We start from the raw sequence: 22978 nt of genomic DNA on the forward strand, positions 1-22978 counted from the left end.
TTATAACTATGTTTTGCTATAAACTAATTTACTTTTATGACCATTATACAATAAAAAGGTCACTGAGCTTTTGGTATATTTGGTCTTTCTAGAAAAAAATAAAAAAACTCAAAAAATTGAAAAAAGCAAATAAAATCTTTTTAAGTTTGTATAACTCCGAAAAAACTTACCTGAGACCCGAAAAATCGTTATGTTTGTATAGAGGTGTGCTTCTTTTGTGTATAAAACATTTAAATATGATGATATTTTAATTTTTTTAATTTTTATGATAGAAATCATCAACGTGATGGTCAGGGACAAGCGGTAGGGACGTGAATTTTCTGAAATAATCGAAATCTTTCTAAACAATCCTTCAATTATACTGTTAGTTATAATAAAAATAAGTGTTTCAATTGAACTAAACTGTTCAAATTACAATTATATTAAAGTTATTGTCACGACCAAACACCCTATAATCCATAAGGCTGGATTGGTTGTGAAAAAACCTGCGATGGTCGTGAAACTTTGGTCGTGAAATTATGTGTTATTTGGCTCTGTTCTGGCGGTGGCCCTGCACCTCATGTTCGAGGATACAAAGTGGACTTTTAGGTTAATCTAGCAATTGAAATATCTTATAAACAAAAATTAACACCATGTCTACTTCATCGAGTGACTACGTACGGTCATGGACACACCAAAATTACAAAAAACACAATCTTTCCTTTATTAGTCTTGTAATTCCTCCTTTCAACTCGAAACGACCGGCACTACAATCCTGACGTACACCCCGAACTAGTCTCTAAAACCAACTGACTCCATCGACGCCAGGCTTGCCACTGTCGTGCTTCAAAGTTAAAAATTTTTCCCAAATGGTCGTGACGCCAAATCGAGGGACAGACTTATTTTGTCATGGTAGTCAGTTTGCAATGACAATAAAATTATAATATGCTCCTTTTTTGTAAGTTTAATAACCATTGATGACATCAAAATATGGCTTAATATATTTCGGCATGAATAATTAGTCTAAAAACAGCGTGAAAGTTGGAAAATGTACCCTAGGGACACGTCATGGTCGTGAATTTCGAGACTTTAAAAATACAAAAAAAATACCTAGAACCTATTTAAAACCAAATAAATGAGTGTTAACATGTTGCCCCCGTCCCAAAAAAAATTAAAACACATAATAATAAACTACAAATCTAGTATCTACGAAGTAAAAGGCCAGGGACATGAAAACGTACGTTTTTAAATTTTCACTCTTAAACTAATTAATTATTTCAGGAGTTTTCCAAAAGATGGCAAAGATGATGAAACATTTTGTATTTGTTCCAAGAGGATCAGGCATCCCTGTGCGTGAGAGGGGAGGAAGGCGGATCACATTGTGAATTACCCGTGGGTGGAGAGTTCTCAAATATCCCTGCACTGCTGGTATTTTTCTCTCAATTCGTTCTGGGAATCGGAACAACGCTCTACTACGCTTTGGGACAAACCTACCTTGATGACAACACCAAGAAGTCAAAAACTCCTTTGCTTTTAAGTGAGTATCCAGTGTTAAACAAAGCACACCTTTGAAACAATTTTAATTCAGCACTTGGCAAAATAAGGAAAAATGTTTGCATTGTTGTTCAATAACTGTTGAAATGAAATGAAATGAGAACATAAGGAAACTGGAGCATTAGGGACAGAATGTATGAAAACTCAACAAATTAGTCATCTAGCTAGAAAAATAAAAATCACTGCATTGGATTATAAAATATTAGAGTGTTTTGTTCTACACAAAGTCTTCTGTTCTTTTTAGGTTGCCAGTTAAATGTAGGTTTGAGTTCAACGAGTTTTCTACTACACGAGTATATGCATATTAGACAGAGAAATTGAACTAATCAGCTATCAGTAACTTTTTGAGCCATTTTATATTGCATGAAAAAATAGTTCTTGTGGCTTGCAAATGCATTTAATTCTGTATAACAAATGGGATTTGTGCGAAGCAAAATCAAAAAATGAACATTAAATGAATATGCTACGGAAAAGAAACAACATTTTTACACTCCTGCTGATATTCCAATAGTCAATATGGCTAGACTTAAACTGAATTGCATCTCAACAAAGTTTAGGAGTATTATTCTAAGCCTAATTAACACATTACTGAATTTTCAAATATACATGATAATTAATTTTTAATTTCAAACTTATTATGCTGATCTGGTTTCTGCAGGCGATCAACACGTTAAGTAAATATCAAAACTAAAAAGATTAAGTTTTTTACTGAATCATGTTATCTTGTTTCTACAGGTCTCACAATGTCCCTGAGAACGATTGGACCAGCAATTGGGTTCATCGTAGGTTACGGATGCCTCAGACTCTACATAGCACCGACTCTAACTCCCATCATAACCAACAAAGATCCTCGATGGCTAGGAGCTTGGTGGCTGGGTCAGTTTTACATGTTATGAGTCAGAATAATTAGAGATTGATAGTCCAGTCAAGGAATGAGGTGTAGAGTGCGTGAGCAGGTAACTAAGCGATTCCTTCAGAAACTTGTTCAGGGGGCTTAGGGTGTTAACATACCAAAAGTCCTGACTCCTAGGTGGTGAGCCAGGGGGTGGAGGGGGGAAAAAGGGGGGGAAAAGGTACGCATTTTGGGTTTTTTGATTATATCTCGAAAACTATCAACTTTTTGTATACTATAGTAAACTATAAAATTGAAGAAGATTAAATTTTCTACAAGAAAAGTATATAATGTGTTTATTTTGGTTCAACAGATTACGAGTTATAACTTATTTAATTGATATCTTATTAAAATCTTCTTCCATAAGAAATGCATGTAAATTAGCATATGAAATGGGGCGAATCCTATCCGCCCAAAGGAAATATAAATGATATTCTGGAAATCTTGACAAAATTTCCAGTAATTTGACACTTTAATCATTAAAATTGATCCAAAATTAAGGCGAGGGCGAGGTAACAAAGTTTCGAGTTTTGGTGTTTTTTTATTGGAAATATAAAAAAAACCTTAAATCATCCCATTTTTAAACGCTCACCCTCGCTTTAATTTTTGACAAAATTTCATGATTAAAGTGTCAAATTACTGGAAATTTTGTCAATATTTACAGAATATCAGTTATATTTCCTTTGGGCGGATAGGATTCGCCCCATTTCATATGCTAATTTACATGTATTTCTTATGGAAGGAGTATTTTAATAAGATATCAATTAAATAAGTTATAACTCGTAATCTGTTGAACCAAAATAAACACATTATATACTTTTCTTGTAGAAAATTTAATCTTCTTCAATTTCATAATTTACTATAGTATACAAAAAGTTGATAGTTTTCGAGATATAATCAAAAAACCCAAAATGCGTACCTTTCCCCCCCCCCTTTTTCCCCCCTCCACCCCCTGGCTCACCACCTAGGAGTCAGGACTTTTGGTATGTTAACACCCTAAGCCCCCTGAACAAGTTTCTGAAGGAATCGCATAGTTACCTGCTCACGCACTCTACACCTACTTTTGGATAATTCATTGACTGGACTATGAAGGTTCATAGATCCACATTTTTAATTTTTGTACCATATGATTATTTTCCAATAGTGTGTTCATAGGACTGCAGTATACTGAATGATGTACTAGTAGGTAACTGAACTCCAAACTCAATTTCTAAATTCAGGATTTTTTCTTTGGTATCATAAATTCATTTTGATTTTGAAATATTTTTATTTTTAAGTAACAAGAATGAAGATAAGCTAAGTGTGAGTGTGCAAAAAGAATTAAAAACGTGACAAGTCTTAGAGTTGAACAATACTTGATACTGTAAATTAGTCGATTTGTGAATTTATACTGTCTATAAAAGCACCTTTGAAGGAAGAGTTATATTTTTCTCAGGAGAAAATGAGAACAGTGTGGTCACTGGTTGCTACATTTCTCTAGAATTAAGTACAAGTAACAAACCATGTTTTCAATTTTAAAAACAGTATGTTCATGAAGTATATGACATTACTGTATTTGTTTCTTCAACTCAGGTTGGCTTATCCTGGGAACTGCAATGTTGCTGTTTTCATTTCTCATTGCAATGTTCCCCAAGAAGATGCCTCCAAGCAAGAGCAAAGTGGGAGTGATTAAACCCGCAGACATCACCTTAGAAACTGTCCGCAAGACAGAAAAAGAAGTAGAGTTCAAAAACGGAGTCTCCAGAGAGAAACTGGTGACTGAAGTGGAAAGCGAAGCACCTCCAACCTTGAAAGGTATACTTCTTGTGCTGAAATGTTTTATTTTTTATTTTATATTTCTATTGGAAAAAAATAGAAATTTTAGGAAAACATAACATTTCTTTTCTAAAGCTAGTCTTAAAAGAAAACAACAATTAGGGCATAAATTTTTTTATGAGATTTATTGCAGAGATTATCTTTGGCTATCGTCATCAATTAAAAGAAGACCTACCAACAAGTAATACAAATTGATACTGGGATGCAAATAATGATGATTTCTTTTTAATCAAATAATTATCTTTACCTTTTGGAACACTTTATTTATCCACTCCAAATTATTTATGGTTCTATTCTTTTCTTCTTTATAATATTCTGATTCTGTAGAGGCGTCGCAGATTTTTGAAGGAACTGATGTTTAGCTTGTCACTCGGCAGACTAGTGAGTTAGAACTTTTCCGCCACAACCAAAATAATCCTTAACATAATCCTGACAATAAACTGTGCTTGTGATTAATGTATAGGCCACACTATTTTTTCCCTTGTGGGCCTAATCTTAAGGTAAGCTTTGTCCCACTAGATGACATCATTATCACATATAGCTAAAAGTTGAGAAGATTGGCAGGATTTGAACCCAGTACCTCCAAAACATGAGTCCAATGCTCTAATCTAGCCATGCTCCCCTGTAACTGTCTATGAAATCACAAGCAACAGTTTCCTCTTAAAAATGCTGCTAGTGCGCTATACCCACAAAAATTACCATAAATAATCTAGACTTGTATGATTTTCAAATTTTAGAGTTCCCAGCAGCACTAGCTAGATTGCTGAGGAACAAGTTGCTGATGGCCAACATCCTGTCTGGAGTGTTCTACATCCTGGGAGGCTCAGCCTACATCACATACATCACTAAATACATGGAGATTCAGTTCCACCAATCGGCTGCCGGGGCCAGCTTCATCATAGGTAAGTGGTAGATACCATTTCCTTACTTGATCCATCTATCATTTCCTATTTGATGTATTTCCCAGTGACAAGAACTAGAATATTTGTTTATTGAACGTATGTTACCTTATTGCCAACAAAGCATAGACTCTCAACCTGCAAAACCAACCCTTCTCAGCAGTAGGTCAGTGAACAAAGACGGTGACGGTACTAGTGTGATCCCCTACAAGTGTCCATCGCGCGAAGCCGCCGCGACGTAAGCGTACGGTCTGGTGATGTGTATATAAACTGTGTATATATAAAATGTGTAAATAGATCTTCTCATCTCCCTGATGATGCCACACACTGTGGCGAAATATATTGGAGGATTTAACATCTTTCTACAAGAACAAAGGCAATAAGGTAACATACGTTCAATAAACAAATATCATTTCCTATCATCGCCATCATCATCTTCTTCATCATTTTAATCTTCTTTTATAATTTTCTTATCTTGGTTTCATTGGTTGTATCTATGGCTAGGTTGTTGAACTGGCAAAAATATAGGGAATCTCTGACGATTTGTATGCATAGCAGCAATTAGGTAGGTACTCATAGTGGCAAAAATTTTAGTTTAACTGTTGAAGATGGATTACTGCAATACAGCAATCGAACAAGTTTGACAATCTACTTTGACCTTAAAGCTTGGGGTAATAAGATGAATTTGGGTAGAAACCATTAACCTTTTTTCACAATGTAGAGGCCGCCTGCCATTTCTTGTATCCACCGTTTGTTACTGACTCAACCAATGTTATTTTCCAGGGCCAACAGCAATTTTGTCGATGACCTCAGGATTCCTCATATCAGGAGCAGTGATTTCAAAGTTTAAACCCAGACCCACGTACCTATTAGGATGGAATGTACTTGTCGGCATTTCCTTCGTCATCGGAGAACTGTCCTTCATCTTCCTCAGTTGTGAGGACAGTAGTATGGTTGGCTTCAGGGGAGAGAACGAGTAATTAAACTTATTAATTTGGTTATTTTATATTTTCCAATACTGTACAACTGCACAAATTCTTCCTACATTTGCTTTTATGGTTTAAACTTGAGTATCATTTTTGGCATTCTGTATACAAGTTAACTGCTTTACACAAACAAGTCTGCAGTTATTACAGGATCTTCCTCCATGTGCTATGGAAACATAGGAAATCAATTAGAAAATCAATTGACACTCAATATTTTTACAAGATCCGTAATCTGACGCTACAGTACTTGTTATCAGACAATGTCGGTACATTTCTGGAATTATATTATGGTCTGTCATGGTCACCATACAAACACATTAAAAGACGTTACAGAATGGTACCACATTAAATGGTTGATATCACCCAACTTTTCAGGAATCCCCTATGAAGAAAATCCGTTGGTTTGGACTAGAGGGATGTCTCAAATCAAAGGAATAAAATGACCCAACTTGAATTTAATTCACACAGATTATCAGTGAGGCAACAGTGTCTTCATTTCTCCATGCAGGAAAAACTTTGTTGCACATATTTTATACATGTTCACTCAAAATGAAGGAGAGCGTTTAGCATTCATTAGAAGTAATCATGTAAAACAAACTGAGAGCAAAATTTTATGTGAGCATAAAGAGAAGCATGCAATCAGAGATGTTAAAAATCAATTTATAAAAAGTTTTATAATAACTCTAAGAATAATACAGTTACTCTAAGCACAAAGTTTTCCTCAACGTTATGTTTCATACTCATTGAGCCGCACGGATTCCCTAGTACCTTAATAACCTATGAAAGAAATGTAACATTTAGTGAATCCACTTCCAAAAAACGTATAGTTAACATACAAGTAATTACCGTAGTTGTAAACTCAAATGTTATTCTGCTCCTAAAGGCTGCCCCTGATAAACGAGTGCAATAACAACTGTGGCTGTAACAGTCTCAAGTTCAGTCCCGTGTGTCTAGAGCAGGCTCAGCTGAGTTTCTACACAGCGTGTCACGCAGGCTGTCAGCAAGCAGACTACTCAGCTTCACCCATTGTGAGTAGCACGACTGGAAACTGTCATATTCGTTCTAATGTGGTTTATCCCCTATGTCTGGCCGCAGATGTACTTTTATAATTTTCAATTTGTGTTTCTGTAACGGTACTTTGAAAGAATCACAAAATCTTAAAACTTGTCACAGTGTTACCCAGGTACACTTACAAGTTTAAAATTTCTACTCCACTAACCAAATAAAAATTCAATATTTTCGTACAAACCACACAGCTAAATAGTTTTTACCTAAGAATTTCATTAGAGTTCAATTTTAAACTGGACCCAACTGTTCTTGATTGTTGAAATTAAATTCAATGAAAATTCTTCTTTATTGAGGCAAACTGAAGACCGCATGGACCTTTCTTATGGTTAACCTCTATTATTGAGGAAAACTGAAGACCTCATAGGCCTTTCTTACGGTTACCCTCCATAATTTTTTTTTAAATAAATGGTCCTGGCTAATGAAACAGCTGGTCTTAGTCAGGTACAAAGCTACACAAGTCATCAAACTCCGCTTTAACTTACTTTGTACTCATTTTCAGGTTACATTTGTACACAATTGTTGCTGTCTCAGTGATAAAGACTAGCTAAGACCTACTGTTTCTAAACCCATCTTTTTTATGTTTGTTACAGACATTCACCAACTGCTCCTGTATCCCAGATGACGTCTTGTCATCAGTGTCTGGCAGAAAGGATGAGATTGTGCTCAAGACAGGAGCTTGTAGAACCAACTGCTACTACAACTTTGTCATATTCATAGGCATCACCATGGTCATGCACAGTCTCGGTAGTTCAGGGAAGATAGGGAACGTTCTAGTCAATTACAGGTATGTGGAGACCCTTACTAATTAAATTATTCCGCTCACTGATATTTTGTATGTAATATCTCAAATGGGAACAAGGAATAAATAATTACCTATAGTTGTTTTTGGAAATATTTTTTTTTACTTCTGAACACTTTTGAAGAGATTTTTTGTCTAGAGGCGTTTACAGTGGGAACTTCCATCATATGCTGGCTACATAGGTTGGAAAACAAAATAAGTTAAGATAATCAGAGGATGAAGATAGCATTTAACTCATTTACAGTAGGATGAATAGGAATGAGACTGGCTGGTTAGAGTATAGGGCTCATAAACTTGAGAGCCTTCAAATCTTGTGTATGTCCAATGGTAATTTGGTCAATGCCACAATACAAAGACCCAGTGGTTTTGAACTAAAAACCTTGAAAGTGTTGGAAATATGATACTATCGTGAATCAGGTCGATATGGTCTTCTGTTCTAGTCAGATATTTTTAGATGATTTGCATCTCATAGTCAGATTTTAAGTCCTAAGTTTTAATTAGAACTAAAAACCTTGAAAGTGTTGGAAAGATGATACTATCGTGAATCAGGTTGATATGGTCTTCTGTTCTAGTCAGATATTTTTAGATGATTTGCATCTCATAGTCAGATTTTAAGTCCTAAGTTTTAATTAATAGAATAAAGTTTCAAATCACAATATTTTTAAAACCAAATTATCAAATATGATCAATTAATTGAAGGTTTAAGAGGTATTTCTATGTTATGTATATTTTAACATCATATTAATATGATATTAAACATGCATGACTACTTGTTAAACAAATATAAGAGTGCTAGAGAACAAAGCTTTGTTGAAATAAGTTGACTTTTAAGCTTAGCATTAATGAGTTTCAATTCATTGTTTTCATGTAGTTAATTTGTTTTTTTACAATGTTTGATTTGTCTTATGTTTCAGAGCGGTGGCTGCAGTAGACAAATCCTTCGCTCAAGGGCTCGGCCTGCTGATGGTCAGTCTGTTCGCCTTCATCCCAGGCCCAATACTTTACGGAGCGATGATAGGTGATTGTGACTTTTAAAAGTACTTAAATACTGTACAAGCATTAGGAGTGTAGTTGCTGGCAATTAGCCTAATTACCAGACAAAATTGACCACAGTGCATTACAGTGAGTGGCCTTATGAAGTGTGGACTAAATTTGTTAGTTTATAACGCCACAGTAGTTTCTGTCACCTATAAATTTGCCATACATTTAGGACTTTTTGAAATAATAAAATATGAGAATCTGAATCAACAAAAATTGTTTACTTCAATAATATATTTCGTATCTAGGGGCGAAAATATTTTGGCGGCTCGAGATAGTTTTTAAGTTCAAGAAGAAGTCGAGAACTTAACCCTAGGAGTGGCGAGATTGATTTTCAGTATGTGCTTTGTGGAGTGGCACGGTCATTTTGATGAATTTGTAAGGGAGTTTTTCAAAAATCTGTATAAAATTAGTATGTAGAGATAAACTATTGAACCGTATATTCATTTTGTTCGTAATAGTCAGTAGAATTCAAAAATGGTAATACAAACCAATTTTAGAAAGGTTGATTTTTAGAAAAAAGTAAAAAAAAAAAGAAAATTTATAAATTTTTCAAATTTTATTTCAAAAGCAAACACGTGTCACATGTAACGTAATTTTCTATTGCACAATTCAAAATATGCATTTTGTTCAGAATTTATTCCTCTACATAGACATATCATAAATATACACAAAAGAATTATTTTCATAGATTTACTAGCAATAATACGGAAAAATTGGAAAACGTCAATTTCTTCAACTACACGTTGATAGATCCACAAATGCCCCCTACTTATAAATCAATATGATAAAACCATACATTTTTTGAAGCCAATAATATCATTCTATATAAGAATAACTAAATAAGATAAGTAATAGAATATTTGGTTTTCACAAAAGCAAAAATGTAAACAAAACAACTGATCAGCTGTTATAGCCCACAAAACTTCACTAACTTTTTATCCTATTTTGGATCACACATGTATAAATATTTATGCAAAATAATGCATAAATATTTTGCCTAATACAAAATAAAAACATAAAACGAACATTACACTGTAAAATAGGGATAAAACCCACACTTCGTCTTTGTTATCGGACAAAAACTCACGACGACGCCGCCATTTTAGGTTAGACAATGACAAGTGTTCTGTTCCTTTAGCTTTGAAAAATCAAAAGCTTCTATTTGTGTGACCAGCCTAACAACATTGAATTCTACTGTCCTTCGTCTACAAGAGCGTATATAAAACAACGTTTTTGTACTTTTCACATTGTATATATATGCGATTTAGAAATCGACATTTTATGTCGATCCGCCACATGAACAATACGTAAAAATAGGCTATTTACAAAAATTGTTCATCAGCTGTTGGAATATATTTTGACGTTATACTTTATACAGAATAAAAGATTTCTTCATGCTTGTTACAGTGGTACCACTTGCTTTTATCACAGACAAAAATTACGTCTGCTATTTAGTTTTGAAATGACTCATCATTGACGATTGCGCAACAAAACATGGCGTTCGCGAGTTCGCGCGTATTTTTCGTTTAAATGTAACTCATTATAAGATCGATGTATTTATGTTATAAGGTTTATTCTTATAATAAAATGAAACTTCGGAATCTTATCTTTCCATTGGTATAAGAGTTATGTCATTTCACCGACTTTAAATGGGCTTAACATGCAACTGAAAAAAACGTTACATAAATCGACATATTCTGTCGCCCGCCACTCCAGCGGCACATTTTGAAATCGACATTTTCTGTCGATCTGCCACTCCTAGGGTTAAAAGATCGAGAGCTGCAAAACCATTTCGGTCTGTGGTACGGACGATATTTTTCACCACACTATACCCTATTACCACTATTCACCACAATAATAATACACACTAACAGTCAACACAACTAAACCTTTAAGGTTTTTTTTAGAAATAATTTGAGGAATCAGAGAAAATAATAATAAATAGTTGCTAAGCAGCGATGGAAATAAAACAAGTCTTTAATTATTGAGCGTTTGTTACCTTATAGCCTTTGTACAGGGTGAGTCAGTGAAACGGGCTATTTTCTTATAACGTTAGTGAATAGAGGGGAAGAAGGAAAGGGGCCGAGTAAGTTACCCTGCGTTCCCAACCTCTGGAAGTTTAGTTGCCATACTTAGTTGCCATACCATCAGCAAAATATGCAAGATGGCCCAGAGCTAATTCACAGCCTATGGATGAGCGATGAGGCTCATTTTCACTTAACGGGATGTCAATAAGCAAATTTTTGATATTGGTCGGTCCACAAGCACTTCATGAATGGCCAGTTCACTCTAATAAAGCTACGGTTTGGTGTGTCGTTTCTTCCCTTGACATGAAATGGGGATATTGCTTGGCCCCCTTGATCCTCTGACCTCAGCTCCTGCTTTTTTGTGGCTTGACTAAAAGTTTAAGGAGTTGACTCTGATATTATTTTCAAGACTTGATGCTTGTTTTGTTGGTTCAACACAAACTTCCACTCATTTACTAAGTTTTTTAATGAATTAATCGATCGTATGATGTTTGACCTTTTTTTTATACTTACCGAAAAATGGCCCGTTTCACTGACTCACCCTGTACTTGCAGAAAGATGTTAAAATCCTCCAATGTAATTCACCACAGTGTGTGGCATCCTCAGGGAGACGAGAAGAACTATTTACACATTTTATATACAGTTTATACCCACATCACAAGACCGTACGTTCACGTCGCGGCGACTTCACGAACACGAGGGCGGGCGCGGACGCGCAACGGACACCTGTAGGAGGATTTTAACATCTTTCTGCAAGAACAAAGGCTATAAGGTAACAAACGTTCAATAATTAAATATTCTAGCTCTTGCCACTGGGAAATACATCAATAAATCATCAAAACAAGTCTGTTGCAATTTTATGGGTACAGTACTGACTACTGATTGTGTAAGAAAGTGAGCAAACAGCTAACTTTCGGCCCTAGGGATGTAAAAACCTGCTCGGTCCCCAAATCACCACGACAGCAATACGTAGCTTTCAGCCTCCAATAATCATTTTGTAAAATGGCTAAAAAAATCATAGTGTGGTGAAAATGTATTTTAAGCTAAATTCTCTTTCCTGACACCCTCAATGTATGATTGCTGCAGATTCTACTTGTCTGGTTTGGGATGAGACTTGTGGCAGAAGAGGCAACTGTTGGCTCTACGACAAATACAGGCTACGTTACTCACTAAACGTGACTTCAGCTTGTGAGTAGCATTGACATGTTTATCTTTACAGTTTCTGAAATCAATTTCAATGGTATTCCAAACTGTTATGCATTGGAGTTAAATTAAGATGCATTTCATCTGTTCTTTGGAGGTGGGACGGCTTTTTTGAAAATATTGTTTCAACAATTGAAAAATAACTGTGGCACTTAATTCTTTCTCTGAAAACCATGTTTTGTTAGTGTATTTATATTAGTTATATCAAATGCAGCATTATGTACCATTTTAGTAACACAAGGAAGGGTGAACCTTTAACTATTTGGGTGGAATGAATCCACCACGCTATACAGTAGACACCGCTCAACCCCATTCTGACATCAGATGTATGTAGCAGTTGGAAGATGAAACGGGGAAGGTCAGACAATCCAGACAATCCACCAAACAGCAGTGGTCTAGTGCAAGACTATGAAACAAACATAATCAATCATTGCCCTTTTAAGAGTCTTCCTAGTGGATTTCCCAGTAACTATATGAAGTTGAATGCATTAGCCCAGTGGTTTTAGCTTTGCAGGAGGTTTTTCTTGGAGTTTCTTCTGAGACATCAATACAAGTAGTGCATTCCCTGAAAGCTTTTTCACAACTTAGATTACTTCTAAGTTTCTAAACAATGGCAGGGAAAATATAGTAGACCTAAAAAGGTTAATAAAAATAAATTTGAGTTTGAGTTTGTGCTTCATTTGTAACTTTAATACTGTTTGAAGTTTGACATATGACAATGATAGACAATATATTTGTTAACTTTCAGGTTTAACACTGATTGGGGTCCTGTTTGATGCGTTGGTGTGCTATCTCGGTGGAGACCTGAAGCTGTACGAAGATGAGGAAGATTCAAACAAAAACTCATTAAACTCAACAGTAAATGGAAAACATGAAGTTTTACCACCCAATGATAAGCCTGAAAAGGCGTAACTGTGATATTTTTTTACTGTGTTTGTATGATTGTACCTGGACTTAAAAAATGGATTTGCGTTTGCATGTAGGTTTTACTACTTTTTAGAAGTTTGACATTCAAGGCTACATAGCAAAAACTCTTTATTGGGATATTACCATAGACTAACCAACACAAGTAGACTTCTCATCCCATTGTAAATTTTGAAGCACTTTTTCGTGTCTAGTTCATGTGCGTGACACAAAGGCGCTAGTGTCGATGAAACTTTGTTTCCATTATTTTAGGGTTAATTTCTTGATTTGCGCTTTACTGTTTGGTTATATAACTAGGGGACAAGTTATTGTTTATGATTAGATCGTATTATTTGGTTAAACGAGGTTTTAAATGGCTGTAATAACGGGAAACAAATTGTAAACAAAACACGACCTCTACATAAACCGTACATGAACTAACAATAAAATTGTCTTCAGCTGTTCCATAAGGATGAGAGATCTACTAAGGGAGTATGTTTTATCTATGATATTACAATCACAATAAAGGGTCATAATCTATTTGTAAAAATTACCAAAATTAAAAACTTGTTTTTAACAACCATCTCAACACATTCCATGTACAATAATTTAACTGTTTTAAAAATGTACTTAAGATAACTGTGTTAACCTGTAAATAATTATCTGTAAATATTTGTTGATTTATGTAGACTAGTATTTAGCTGTAGTTCAAGAATCGTAAAATTAAATAAGTTTAGTAATAATTTTATTTTTATTTTTTCCCTGCTTTTTAAACTCACATAGACAATAGACATATGACTTAAAGTTTTAAAATCTCTTTTCTACCTACTTGGCCATGTATAAAACACATGAAGGCGGTTTGATTTGAATCCAAGCAAGACTCTTTCTAGACCCAGATGACATTTGTCATTGGGCTATGAATTAATGATGCAATCTAACCAAAGGTCGACATTAAACAAGACCAGGGTTCGGACCGTTCCCTATCAAAACATTAAAAAACACCACTGGCGTAAAAACACACAAAAAATGAATAAGCAAACCTAAAGCTGCGCGCGCACTACGGCGGCACGGCAATTTTTAAAAATTAATAACATTGAATGTAATATGAGTGCGCCCACTACGGCGGTACGGCCGGCAATAGACGTTCGGCAGCTTCCGCCGTTTGTTAAAAAGTCCGGGAGACAGAACTCCAGGACATTTCCGAGCTGCCGTGACGCCCGTACCGCCCGTACCGACCGGGAGCACTGCACACCGACCGGGCGGGCGGCACGGGACATCCGCCATTCTCAACTGATCTCTGTCAAAGTAGCAGTGTTTTCGTGTGTTGTAAACATAGATGTTAGTAAGTTGATTTTTCTCGTTGAGAAATACCCGAAACTGTACAACATGCGACTTTCGGAATATTTTGATAACGTCCGGCGTGATAATATATGGGCAGAAATATGATCTATTATGAAACAATCAGGTAAGTTTTACACATAATCCTTCTACAAGATCAGGAAACAAGGTGTGGAACTCTCCAAAACTTAGTATTTTCCTGTTTATGTGGTGTATCTAAAATCTTTGCTTGCACCTTCTTGTCTCCTCTTCCTCTGCTAAAATTAAACCTACTATCACCACTTTATCTACATCCATCTTTACTCAAAATTTTTAGCTCGCAGACTGTCAACTGTCCTAAATTGCGGATGTGCGGATGTCCCGTCCCGTCCGTCCGTGCCGTGCCGCCCTAGTGCGCGCACCCCCTCTTAAAAATGCCGTCCGTGCCGTGCCGCCGTAGTGCGCGCGTAGCTTAAATGTGTGACTGTTGACTTGTTGGTATCGGAATTAAACTTTTTGTCAAACATATCTCGTGTAGTAGATTATCTTATGGAAAAAAATCTGTAAAATATTTTAAGTATATAAAAGATTGTATTTTTGGAATCACATTTACACATTAAACATCAATAACCTAAAGGAACGCTCGCAATTCAAATAAATGACATTCAGGTATTCTATTCCAATTCACACAGCTTCAACTTCCATTGCTGTTCCATTCTGTTCTTTAGTAGGGTCTATCAACTTCTGATATGTTGCGTTTGGTACCTCAATACTTAGAATGTCAGTAGTCCTTATTAGTGCATGAGGAGCGGTCTGTGAAGAAGGTTGGGTCAAGTCCTTAACAAAAATCTGGAATGCATCCAAGTCACAGCCACCAAACTTAGCTGACGCCGTTGTGTTATCAAAGAGTTGAATTTCGCAGTCCTTGTCTGAAATTGAATATTACATTGTTAGAGGAAACATAAGCAAACAGACACTAAGTTTAGATGAATCAATTTTTGTAAGCTAATTCAACAAATAAAAACGGTAGGCCTACTTTGGTATTATACGGAGAGCTCCTTTATACAGCGTGCTGCGGCGGATATGTTAGGTTGAGTTATAATAAATAGAAGGTATGACTCATCTGGTATCGTTCGATTCATAACGAAACAAGAAAAGTTCTACAAACATATGATAACTCAACCTAACATGACCACCGCAGCGTGCTTAACTGCAAAGAAATATTAATACCCGAAATTCAAAATCTTATTTCAGAAACAATTTTTGAAATTTGTTTAGTAGAAATTCAAAAAGTTTTGTTTAAAAAAAAGTTAGGCTACTTATAATTGGCTGTTATAGAAATCCCATAAAACAAAACGAATCAGAATTTATTGAAAGATTAAATACCATGCTTGAAATTCTAAGTTCAAAATTCAAACATACAATTTTTGTTGGTGATATAAACATTGATATGTTGGATAAAAGTTACAATAATAGAAATAGATTATTGCATATTGTAAAAGCTAATGGATTTAAGTCATTAATTGATTTTCCCACCAGAATCACTGAATCAACTCAAACCGCAATTGATAATATTTTTACCAATTTAGAAAGCAATTATTACAGAGTTATAGGAATCAACACTCAACTCTCAGACCATGATGGTCAAATTCTTGAAATTATCAATAATAGTGAAGCCACCAAATTAAATATTGGTTCAAAGGTCCATTTTGAGTATAAGAGGAAATTTAGCGATGCAAATATTAATCAATTTATTAGGGCACTGGAATTTGAATCATGGGCAAACCTTTACTCATCACCGGTTGAAAGAAAGTATGATACATTTCATCTCATTTTTATGTATCATTTTGATAATTGTTTTCCTGAGACTTTGATAAGACAACATTCTAACAAAAAATGGATCTCTAATGAATTGAAGTTAGAAAAACAAAATATAACTAATTTCAGCAAATTGGCTAGAGAAGTTAATTGTAAAAAAATGTTTAAGAAAACTAGGGAAATGAACAAAAATTTCAGAAAACGATTGTACACTGCAAAGAAAAATTACTATAAATCTGTTATTAATAATTCAAATAATGTAAATAAAACCACTTGGAAGATTATCAACTCAGAAGTAGGAAATAAAGCAAAGGATATACAAAACATAATTTTAAAATCAAATGACATTGTATGTACTGAGCCTTCTTTGGTTTGTAACCAATTTAATAATTATTTTGCAGATTTAATTGAGGACACTTCAATATGTAGTATGGAGCAAACTCAAGTTGAGACAGAAAATAGTTCAGAAAATGATCTGTTGTTAATTAGTACTAACAATTTTAAATTTAGCTTTGTTGATGAGAAAGAAATTGATTACATTTTAAACCACCTAAAAAATTCTTTTAGTACAGGATATGATGGTATTCCTGTGGTACTCCTAAAAAAAGCAAGATTCGTATTACTTAAACCAATCACTCACATCATTAACTCTTCATTAATTTCTGGTATTTTTCCTGATAAACTTAAATTAGCAAAATTAAAACCGCTTTTCAAAAAAGGGGACAAGTACTTAGTTTCAAACTACAGACCAATAGCATTGCTTCCCGCTATTTCTAAAGTTTATGAAAAAGTAATCTATAATCAACTAGTAAATTTTTTTGAAAAGAATTGCCTTTTTGAAGAATGTCAACATGGTTTCCGCAGTGGTAGATCTGTAATAACAGCTGCCACAAAGTTTGTTGAATCTATTATTGATAGTTTGGACAGTAAATTGAAAGTGGTAGGATTATTTATGGATTTAAGTAAAGCCTTTGATTCAATATCACATGACCTTTTACTTTCAAAGCTAAGCAAATTAGGGATAAAGAACAATGCATTAAAGTTACTGAAGTCTTACCTTTCCAACAGAAAACAGTTTGTAGAATTAATTCACCAAAACAACAAAAACTATAAAATTCATTACCGATCCTCTATTAGAGATGTGAAATTTGGAGTGCCTCAGGGGTCCATCTTAGGCCCTTTATTATTCATTTGTTACTTTAGAGACTTTCCCCAACTCAGTGACTTGAGTGAACTTTGCCTATATGCCGATGATACTAATTTGAAAATCACTGCAAAATCAAATGATGAAATTGAACTTAAGGCAAATTCCGATATAGCAGTTTTAAATAATTTTTTTAATTCGAATAATTTGCTTCTTAATCCAGATAAGACAAATTTCATTAGTTTTCAAACTCGAGAATTAGGTGATCAAAATAAACCAATCATCAGACTCGAGAACACAGAAATTCTAAGTATGGACAACATGAAATTCTTGGGATTGGTAATTGATAAAAATCTGAAATGGAACAGTCACGTTGAAAAGTTACTTGCCAAAATCACATCGGGATTATTTGCTTTATCTAGATTGAAACCCTTTTGTGAAAAACAAACTTTAAAAGTTATATATTTTTCATATATCCACTCAAGTATATCTTTTGGGATTTCACTTTATGGTGCAACTAGTGATTACAATTTGAATTCTATTCTAAAAAAGCAAATGAAAGCTATTAGAATTATCTGCAATTTAGATTTTGAAACTTCTGTTAATAAAGAACATTTTAAATCGGAAAATATAATGACAATTTACGGAATGTACGTTTATGAAACAATTTTATCAGTAAAGGACAGACTTCATGATTTGGAACGAGTTGGGGATAGTCATAATTATTTCACCAGAAATCGGGAAAACCTTGCAATTGGCCACCATAGTCTAAAACTTTTTGAGAAAAAACCCATGTATGCGGGATCAAAATTTTATAATAATCTTCCAATTGAAATTAAATCAGAGACTTCCAAAACAATATTTAAAAATAAATTAAAGAGATTTCTCATCAGCAAGGCTATTTTTTCTTTTGAAGAGTTGAATAGTCTTTGAAGTCAAAAACAAATTCAATTTATGTATTTTTTGTTTAGACTTAAAAAAAAATTAAGTTTGTAAAATTTTGTTTTTATTTTATTATGTTAGAAATGTATTTCATAACTATTAGGCCTAAACAACTGTTGACACTATTCAATGTATTATGTACAGGAAATGAATAAAGTGGTTTTGAATTGAATTGAATTGAATTGCTGTAAAATAAATGTGGCTGTCGGCTGTCGTATAACACCAAAGTAGGCCTACTAGAAAAAATCCTAATTGATTTTGTAGTCATTGAGACATCACTGAAAAAAATCCTATCAAGAAAATCATAAAAAGAATTAAGCTAAGTGGCTGTATATTGGCACGATAGCAATTTAAATGGTGAGTGGCCAGCACGAATGTTGGGACGTGTGGAACCAAGGAAGCGAAGTTGTAGGTACCGTTAGGCCTACTTAAAAATCTACTAATGCTGTTCATTGTTGTGGACTGGCTCACAATGTGATCACTAGATGCAATCCACTCACAGTCTTTCAAGGCTCATGTAGATAGGCCAAATCAAAAATGGCTGCTAGCTTAAAGTAATAGGTGTCGGACAACCAAAAAGGATTCAGAGTATAGGCCCGGTTCACACGAACGACATACCTAGCAGACTAGGTAAGCACTAGTAAGCACGACTGGGTAGCGGACCACAGGATCACACCGGTTCACACGAGCGACATGTGCACGGACTAGGTGAAAATATCGATATCAAAACCACTCGGTTCCATCACTGGTGTACAATGAGAACAAAGGTAAGAATGTGAGCTGCAGCTCGACTACCCGATCGCTCGTGTGAACGCTCCCATAAGGATACATGTACTGCTACGCAGTTCGACTGGGCGACTGGGTAGTTGCCACGACGGACTGGGAAGCGGGGCGCGACTAGGTTTTGGGACATCAAGCTCAAACACGACTAGCTAGTCGGCGTCCTAGGCTCGTGTGAACGGCTCCATTTGATCCTGTGGTCTGCTACCCAGTCGTGCTTACCTAATGCTTACCTAGTCCAAGCCTAGTCTGCTAGGTTTGTCGTTCGTGTGAACCGGGCCTAATAGGTAGGCCTATATAAAGTAAGTATACAAAGTGTAAGTAAGGTTATTTGTTGATTGAATGTTGTAATTGACGTACGATGATCAATCATTGATAAAGAAAACACCTCAATAGATCTTTCTTATTTGTTTGCTAAAAGACTGTTTCCTGATATATGTAAATAAACAGTCACATGTTTTTCAATTGTCTTCTGTTAAAAACAAATAATAGTTTTAGTGTGTTGTTGTGTGGAATGAAATAAAGAAGATGGTTTTTGTTCGCATTTATTTTTGTCATTTCTGATATTTTATATTAACTGATTGTCCGTGATATCGAGTTGATCGAATCACGCATATTGACGATGACATGATTTTTTACTTAAGTTGCATTTTAATTTTAGATGAACACACAAACATAGGCTAAACAAAAAGGGAAAGAAGGGAATCATACTGATTAAGTTATGAGAACAAGGCAACTAAGAAGGTTGTGTTAAGGGGGGGGGGGGGGGTTGTCACCACCTTTTGATCCCAGGTGCAACATAGCCTTCTCAAGCACTATACATCCAAAACTCCTAAACTTAGGCTGAACCCTAGATAAACTTAGGTATTAATATCCAGGCAAATGCAATTGAGGTTGCTAAATTTTTGAACAGAACAACTAACTTAAGTTAGGTTTCAACTGAAAAAGTTATTAGATTGATACAATTGAAAATGCTGATAGTTTTGATCCGATTTAGGGCCTAGCCATACGGTAGATTAGGCCAGGTGCATATTGAGACGCAGTCGGAGCAGCACAGTGCAGTGCAGCGCAGGGCAGTGTTTTGTAAACCACATGTTCGCTAGAACACACGCATATGGCGCAGCGCAGGGCAGTGCAGTTCAGTCCCGCACGTGGACTGCGCGCACTTGTGGTCAAGTCACAAGTGTCTGTGCCGCATTGCTCACCTGCGCCAGGTTGACTAGTGTTTTGTGACGAATCTAGAAGAAAATTAATAGAAATTGTGTGTTTTTATCCAGTTTTTACATTACCAGTCATAGTACCTAAGTACGGTAGCCTATATAAAGAGTAATTACAAGAATGAAATCTGGGAGAAAATACAAAAATCACTTACCGTAACATTGCAAATTTTTACGACCTTTCTTTCTTGTTCTCTGGTGAAGAAGTAACAATAAATCTAGATCAGCGCCTGAATCTGACTCAGAACTCAAATCCTAATATTTAACAATATATTCGCACAAGAAACTGTTATCACTCCTATATGAGAACTGTATGACACTGCTTCCCAATATGCGATGTCAACTGTGCAACACAGACTTTTTGCCCAATTCTGCCCTGTGCTATGCTGCACTGCCCGGACCATGCCGCATAGCTCAATATGCGCCTGGGCTTAAACATACTCCCTTGACCAGGCTGAGGTAAAGTCTAGACTCACCTATAGTCCTATAGTCTAGACTTTACCTCAGCCCGGCCACAATCGATTGTCAATGTACCTTCGTGTTTTTTGTCATGTGTGTCCGTTCCGTGTTAGGCCTATCGTGTTTTGCCTATATGATTTATTTATTTAACTCAGTTTGTTAACAACCTTCGAATGAAGTAATTACCTGACACATTGAGGCCTGAGCCTGATGATGGTTCAAAACAAGAACTGAAACTAGGTCTAGTTGCCTAAATCAGCAACAAGGGATTACTATGTAGGTATTGTAAACCATTTTAAGTTAGTTTGTAGTTGCTAACTTACACAGTGTAAGTCCAGCCTCCGTATAATAAAACAAAAGTACCAAAACGTTATAAGATATACTCATAACTTACTTAGGCCTTAGATAATCTTTTACCTAAAATTAGAGGTGTTGAAATCATAAGTGTTAGGTTAAATAAGGTACGCACCTGTTATACCGGTGATAACTCTAAGGAATCTTTCTCGCAAGAAAGCTCGAGCTTCTTGTTTCTCAGGTGTTGCAAAATCTTTGGGAATGTCCTTCATTATAGAATGTGTTGCAGCTAACTTAAAACGCTATAGATATGTAATTATAATTAACTTATTAGTCACAGTTTAATGTTAACTTAACTTCACCAAGTACCCTAAAAACAAAACGAAACAATCTTACTTTTACTTAACCTCAAATTTCAAATTCGAAATGTTATGGACTCAGGACTCTTGGTAGTTGAGTGAAATAGAAAAGTAGTTTGAACCTTTGATTATAGTTTTAATAATCGGTGGTCTTTTATAGAGTAAGTAAGCTAAAGCTTGAGGAGAAGCCTTTGTTTTATCTATGGCTAAAGGAACTAGTTTCAATTCGGAAACGCACTTAATTTGTAGAATACATCTGGTTTAAATTTAGTGTGATTTTATACCAAACATACGATTTCTTATGGATTTGTTATAATCCTTATAGATAAGAGCAGTAGATAGTTTTAAGTTATCGTTAGGTGTGGCAAATTTTTAACATATAAATGCACTTCAGACAATGTTTTTATAGTATTTTTATTCGTCTATATTTTGGGTACCGGTAGTTGAAATATTTTACGTTTTGTGTTGAGCAGCGGTCCAACGTCTGGACTTGATGCTATCAAACGTTTATCTTTTGATGTCGATATCATAGGGAGTATGTTTAATATCTTTAAAATAAACATTACCTAAAAGACTTCCCTTGTATGTTTTTTTTTTAATTTCCGGCATTACTTTTTCTCTGAAGAGGGTTAACCTAACCAACAGTTCGTTGGGATAACATTAGAGTAAAACACACCATGTAAATGATTACAGTAAAAAAGGTTTTAAATAATATGCATTTGCGTTTGCAACACACCTAAAGCGAGTAGTGTATTCATACTACATCGAAACCGGAAGACATTTTTGTAGTTTCCAAAATTATTGGAGAAATTTGACTTCCATATGTTGCATCGATGAAGAAAATGTGGCTTTTGTATTAATTTTAATTTTTTATTCAGGAGTTTGATAAAGGTACTAAAACGTGCAAAATCCAGCTCGATTGTAAATGGGAAAAAATATTAATATCTTAAGAGATTGAGAGTCTCTGATAAAATAGATGCAATAAAATTCCCTATAAAAGGGCTTTACAACTAAGAAATAAATAATTATCTATATACTCATCACAGAGATATTTAATTTTCGTTCTAGACACTTCTGATCCCAAAACTATACTCTGTGGAGCGTATATGGCTCGACATATAGCATAATGATCAATTACATTATATTTTTAAATGGAACTGTTGGAGTCAGAAGGAAGGGACAACATATTTATTGATATTAGATAATTTGTAGATGGATGGTATGTAAATAAATATGTACCCTCAGTTTACTGAACTGCTTGCCTACATTGTCTACAGAGCAACCGAGCTACAATTATGTAAGATATTTTGTCCCTCAGTTTCTGAAGGCGCAAGCATTAGGCAAATTGTGCCATTTATATTTTGGCTGACAGAGTTTGCCCTAAAATATGTTATCTTCAGCATGATAAGTGTGGCATTGTCCTCCATTTGTATAGGTTAAATCGTTAAATTCAAAGGATGATTTTAAAAATGTCAATTTCTG

At 35.0% G+C, this 22978-nt stretch overlaps 2 protein-coding genes across 2 annotated transcripts in view; one reads left to right on the forward strand and one right to left on the reverse strand.

The window, feature by feature from the left end:
• Window positions 1–13892, forward strand: part of LOC128989920 (solute carrier organic anion transporter family member 74D-like) — a 36837-nt gene extending 22945 nt beyond the window's left edge. Inside the window, exons 4-13 of the mRNA XM_054412055.1 lie at window positions 1313–1516; window positions 2269–2409; window positions 3998–4219; window positions 4978–5142; window positions 5923–6115; window positions 7009–7153; window positions 7784–7977; window positions 8907–9010; window positions 12147–12248; window positions 13012–13892. Of these exons, the coding sequence (XP_054268030.1) occupies window positions 1313–1516; window positions 2269–2409; window positions 3998–4219; window positions 4978–5142; window positions 5923–6115; window positions 7009–7153; window positions 7784–7977; window positions 8907–9010; window positions 12147–12248; window positions 13012–13175 (1634 nt within the window). The 3' untranslated portion in view covers window positions 13176–13892. The remainder of the gene's footprint in view (window positions 1–1312; window positions 1517–2268; window positions 2410–3997; window positions 4220–4977; window positions 5143–5922; window positions 6116–7008; window positions 7154–7783; window positions 7978–8906; window positions 9011–12146; window positions 12249–13011) is intronic.
• A 1175-nt stretch (window positions 13893–15067) lies between these two features.
• LOC128989921 (gem-associated protein 7-like) lies at window positions 15068–21533 on the reverse strand. The gene is made up of 2 exons (XM_054412056.1): window positions 21313–21533; window positions 15068–15412 (listed from the first exon to the last, which is right to left on the reverse strand). The coding sequence occupies exons 1-2, from the start codon at window positions 21407–21409 to the stop codon at window positions 15168–15170; spliced, it is 342 nt and encodes a 113-aa protein (XP_054268031.1). The 5' UTR covers window positions 21410–21533; the 3' UTR covers window positions 15068–15167.
• Window positions 21534–22978: the final 1445 nt, after the last annotated feature.

Source organism: Macrosteles quadrilineatus, unplaced genomic scaffold (assembly GCF_028750875.1).
Source record: "Macrosteles quadrilineatus isolate MER2022 unplaced genomic scaffold, UCM_ALF_1.0 Scaffold_3__2_contigs__length_128488019, whole genome shotgun sequence".
NCBI lineage: Eukaryota > Metazoa > Arthropoda > Insecta > Hemiptera > Cicadellidae > Macrosteles > Macrosteles quadrilineatus.

Excerpts from the sequence above, each read along its gene's own strand:
- LOC128989921 (XM_054412056.1), bottom strand. The coding sequence starts at position 21,409 with ATGAAGGACATTCCCAAAGATTTTGCAACACCTGAGAAACAAGAAGCT. Across the intron at positions 15,413-21,312 it reads AGTTATCACCGGTATAACAG|ACAAGGACTGCGAAATTCAA; the intron begins GTGCGTACCTTA and ends ATTCAATTTCAG.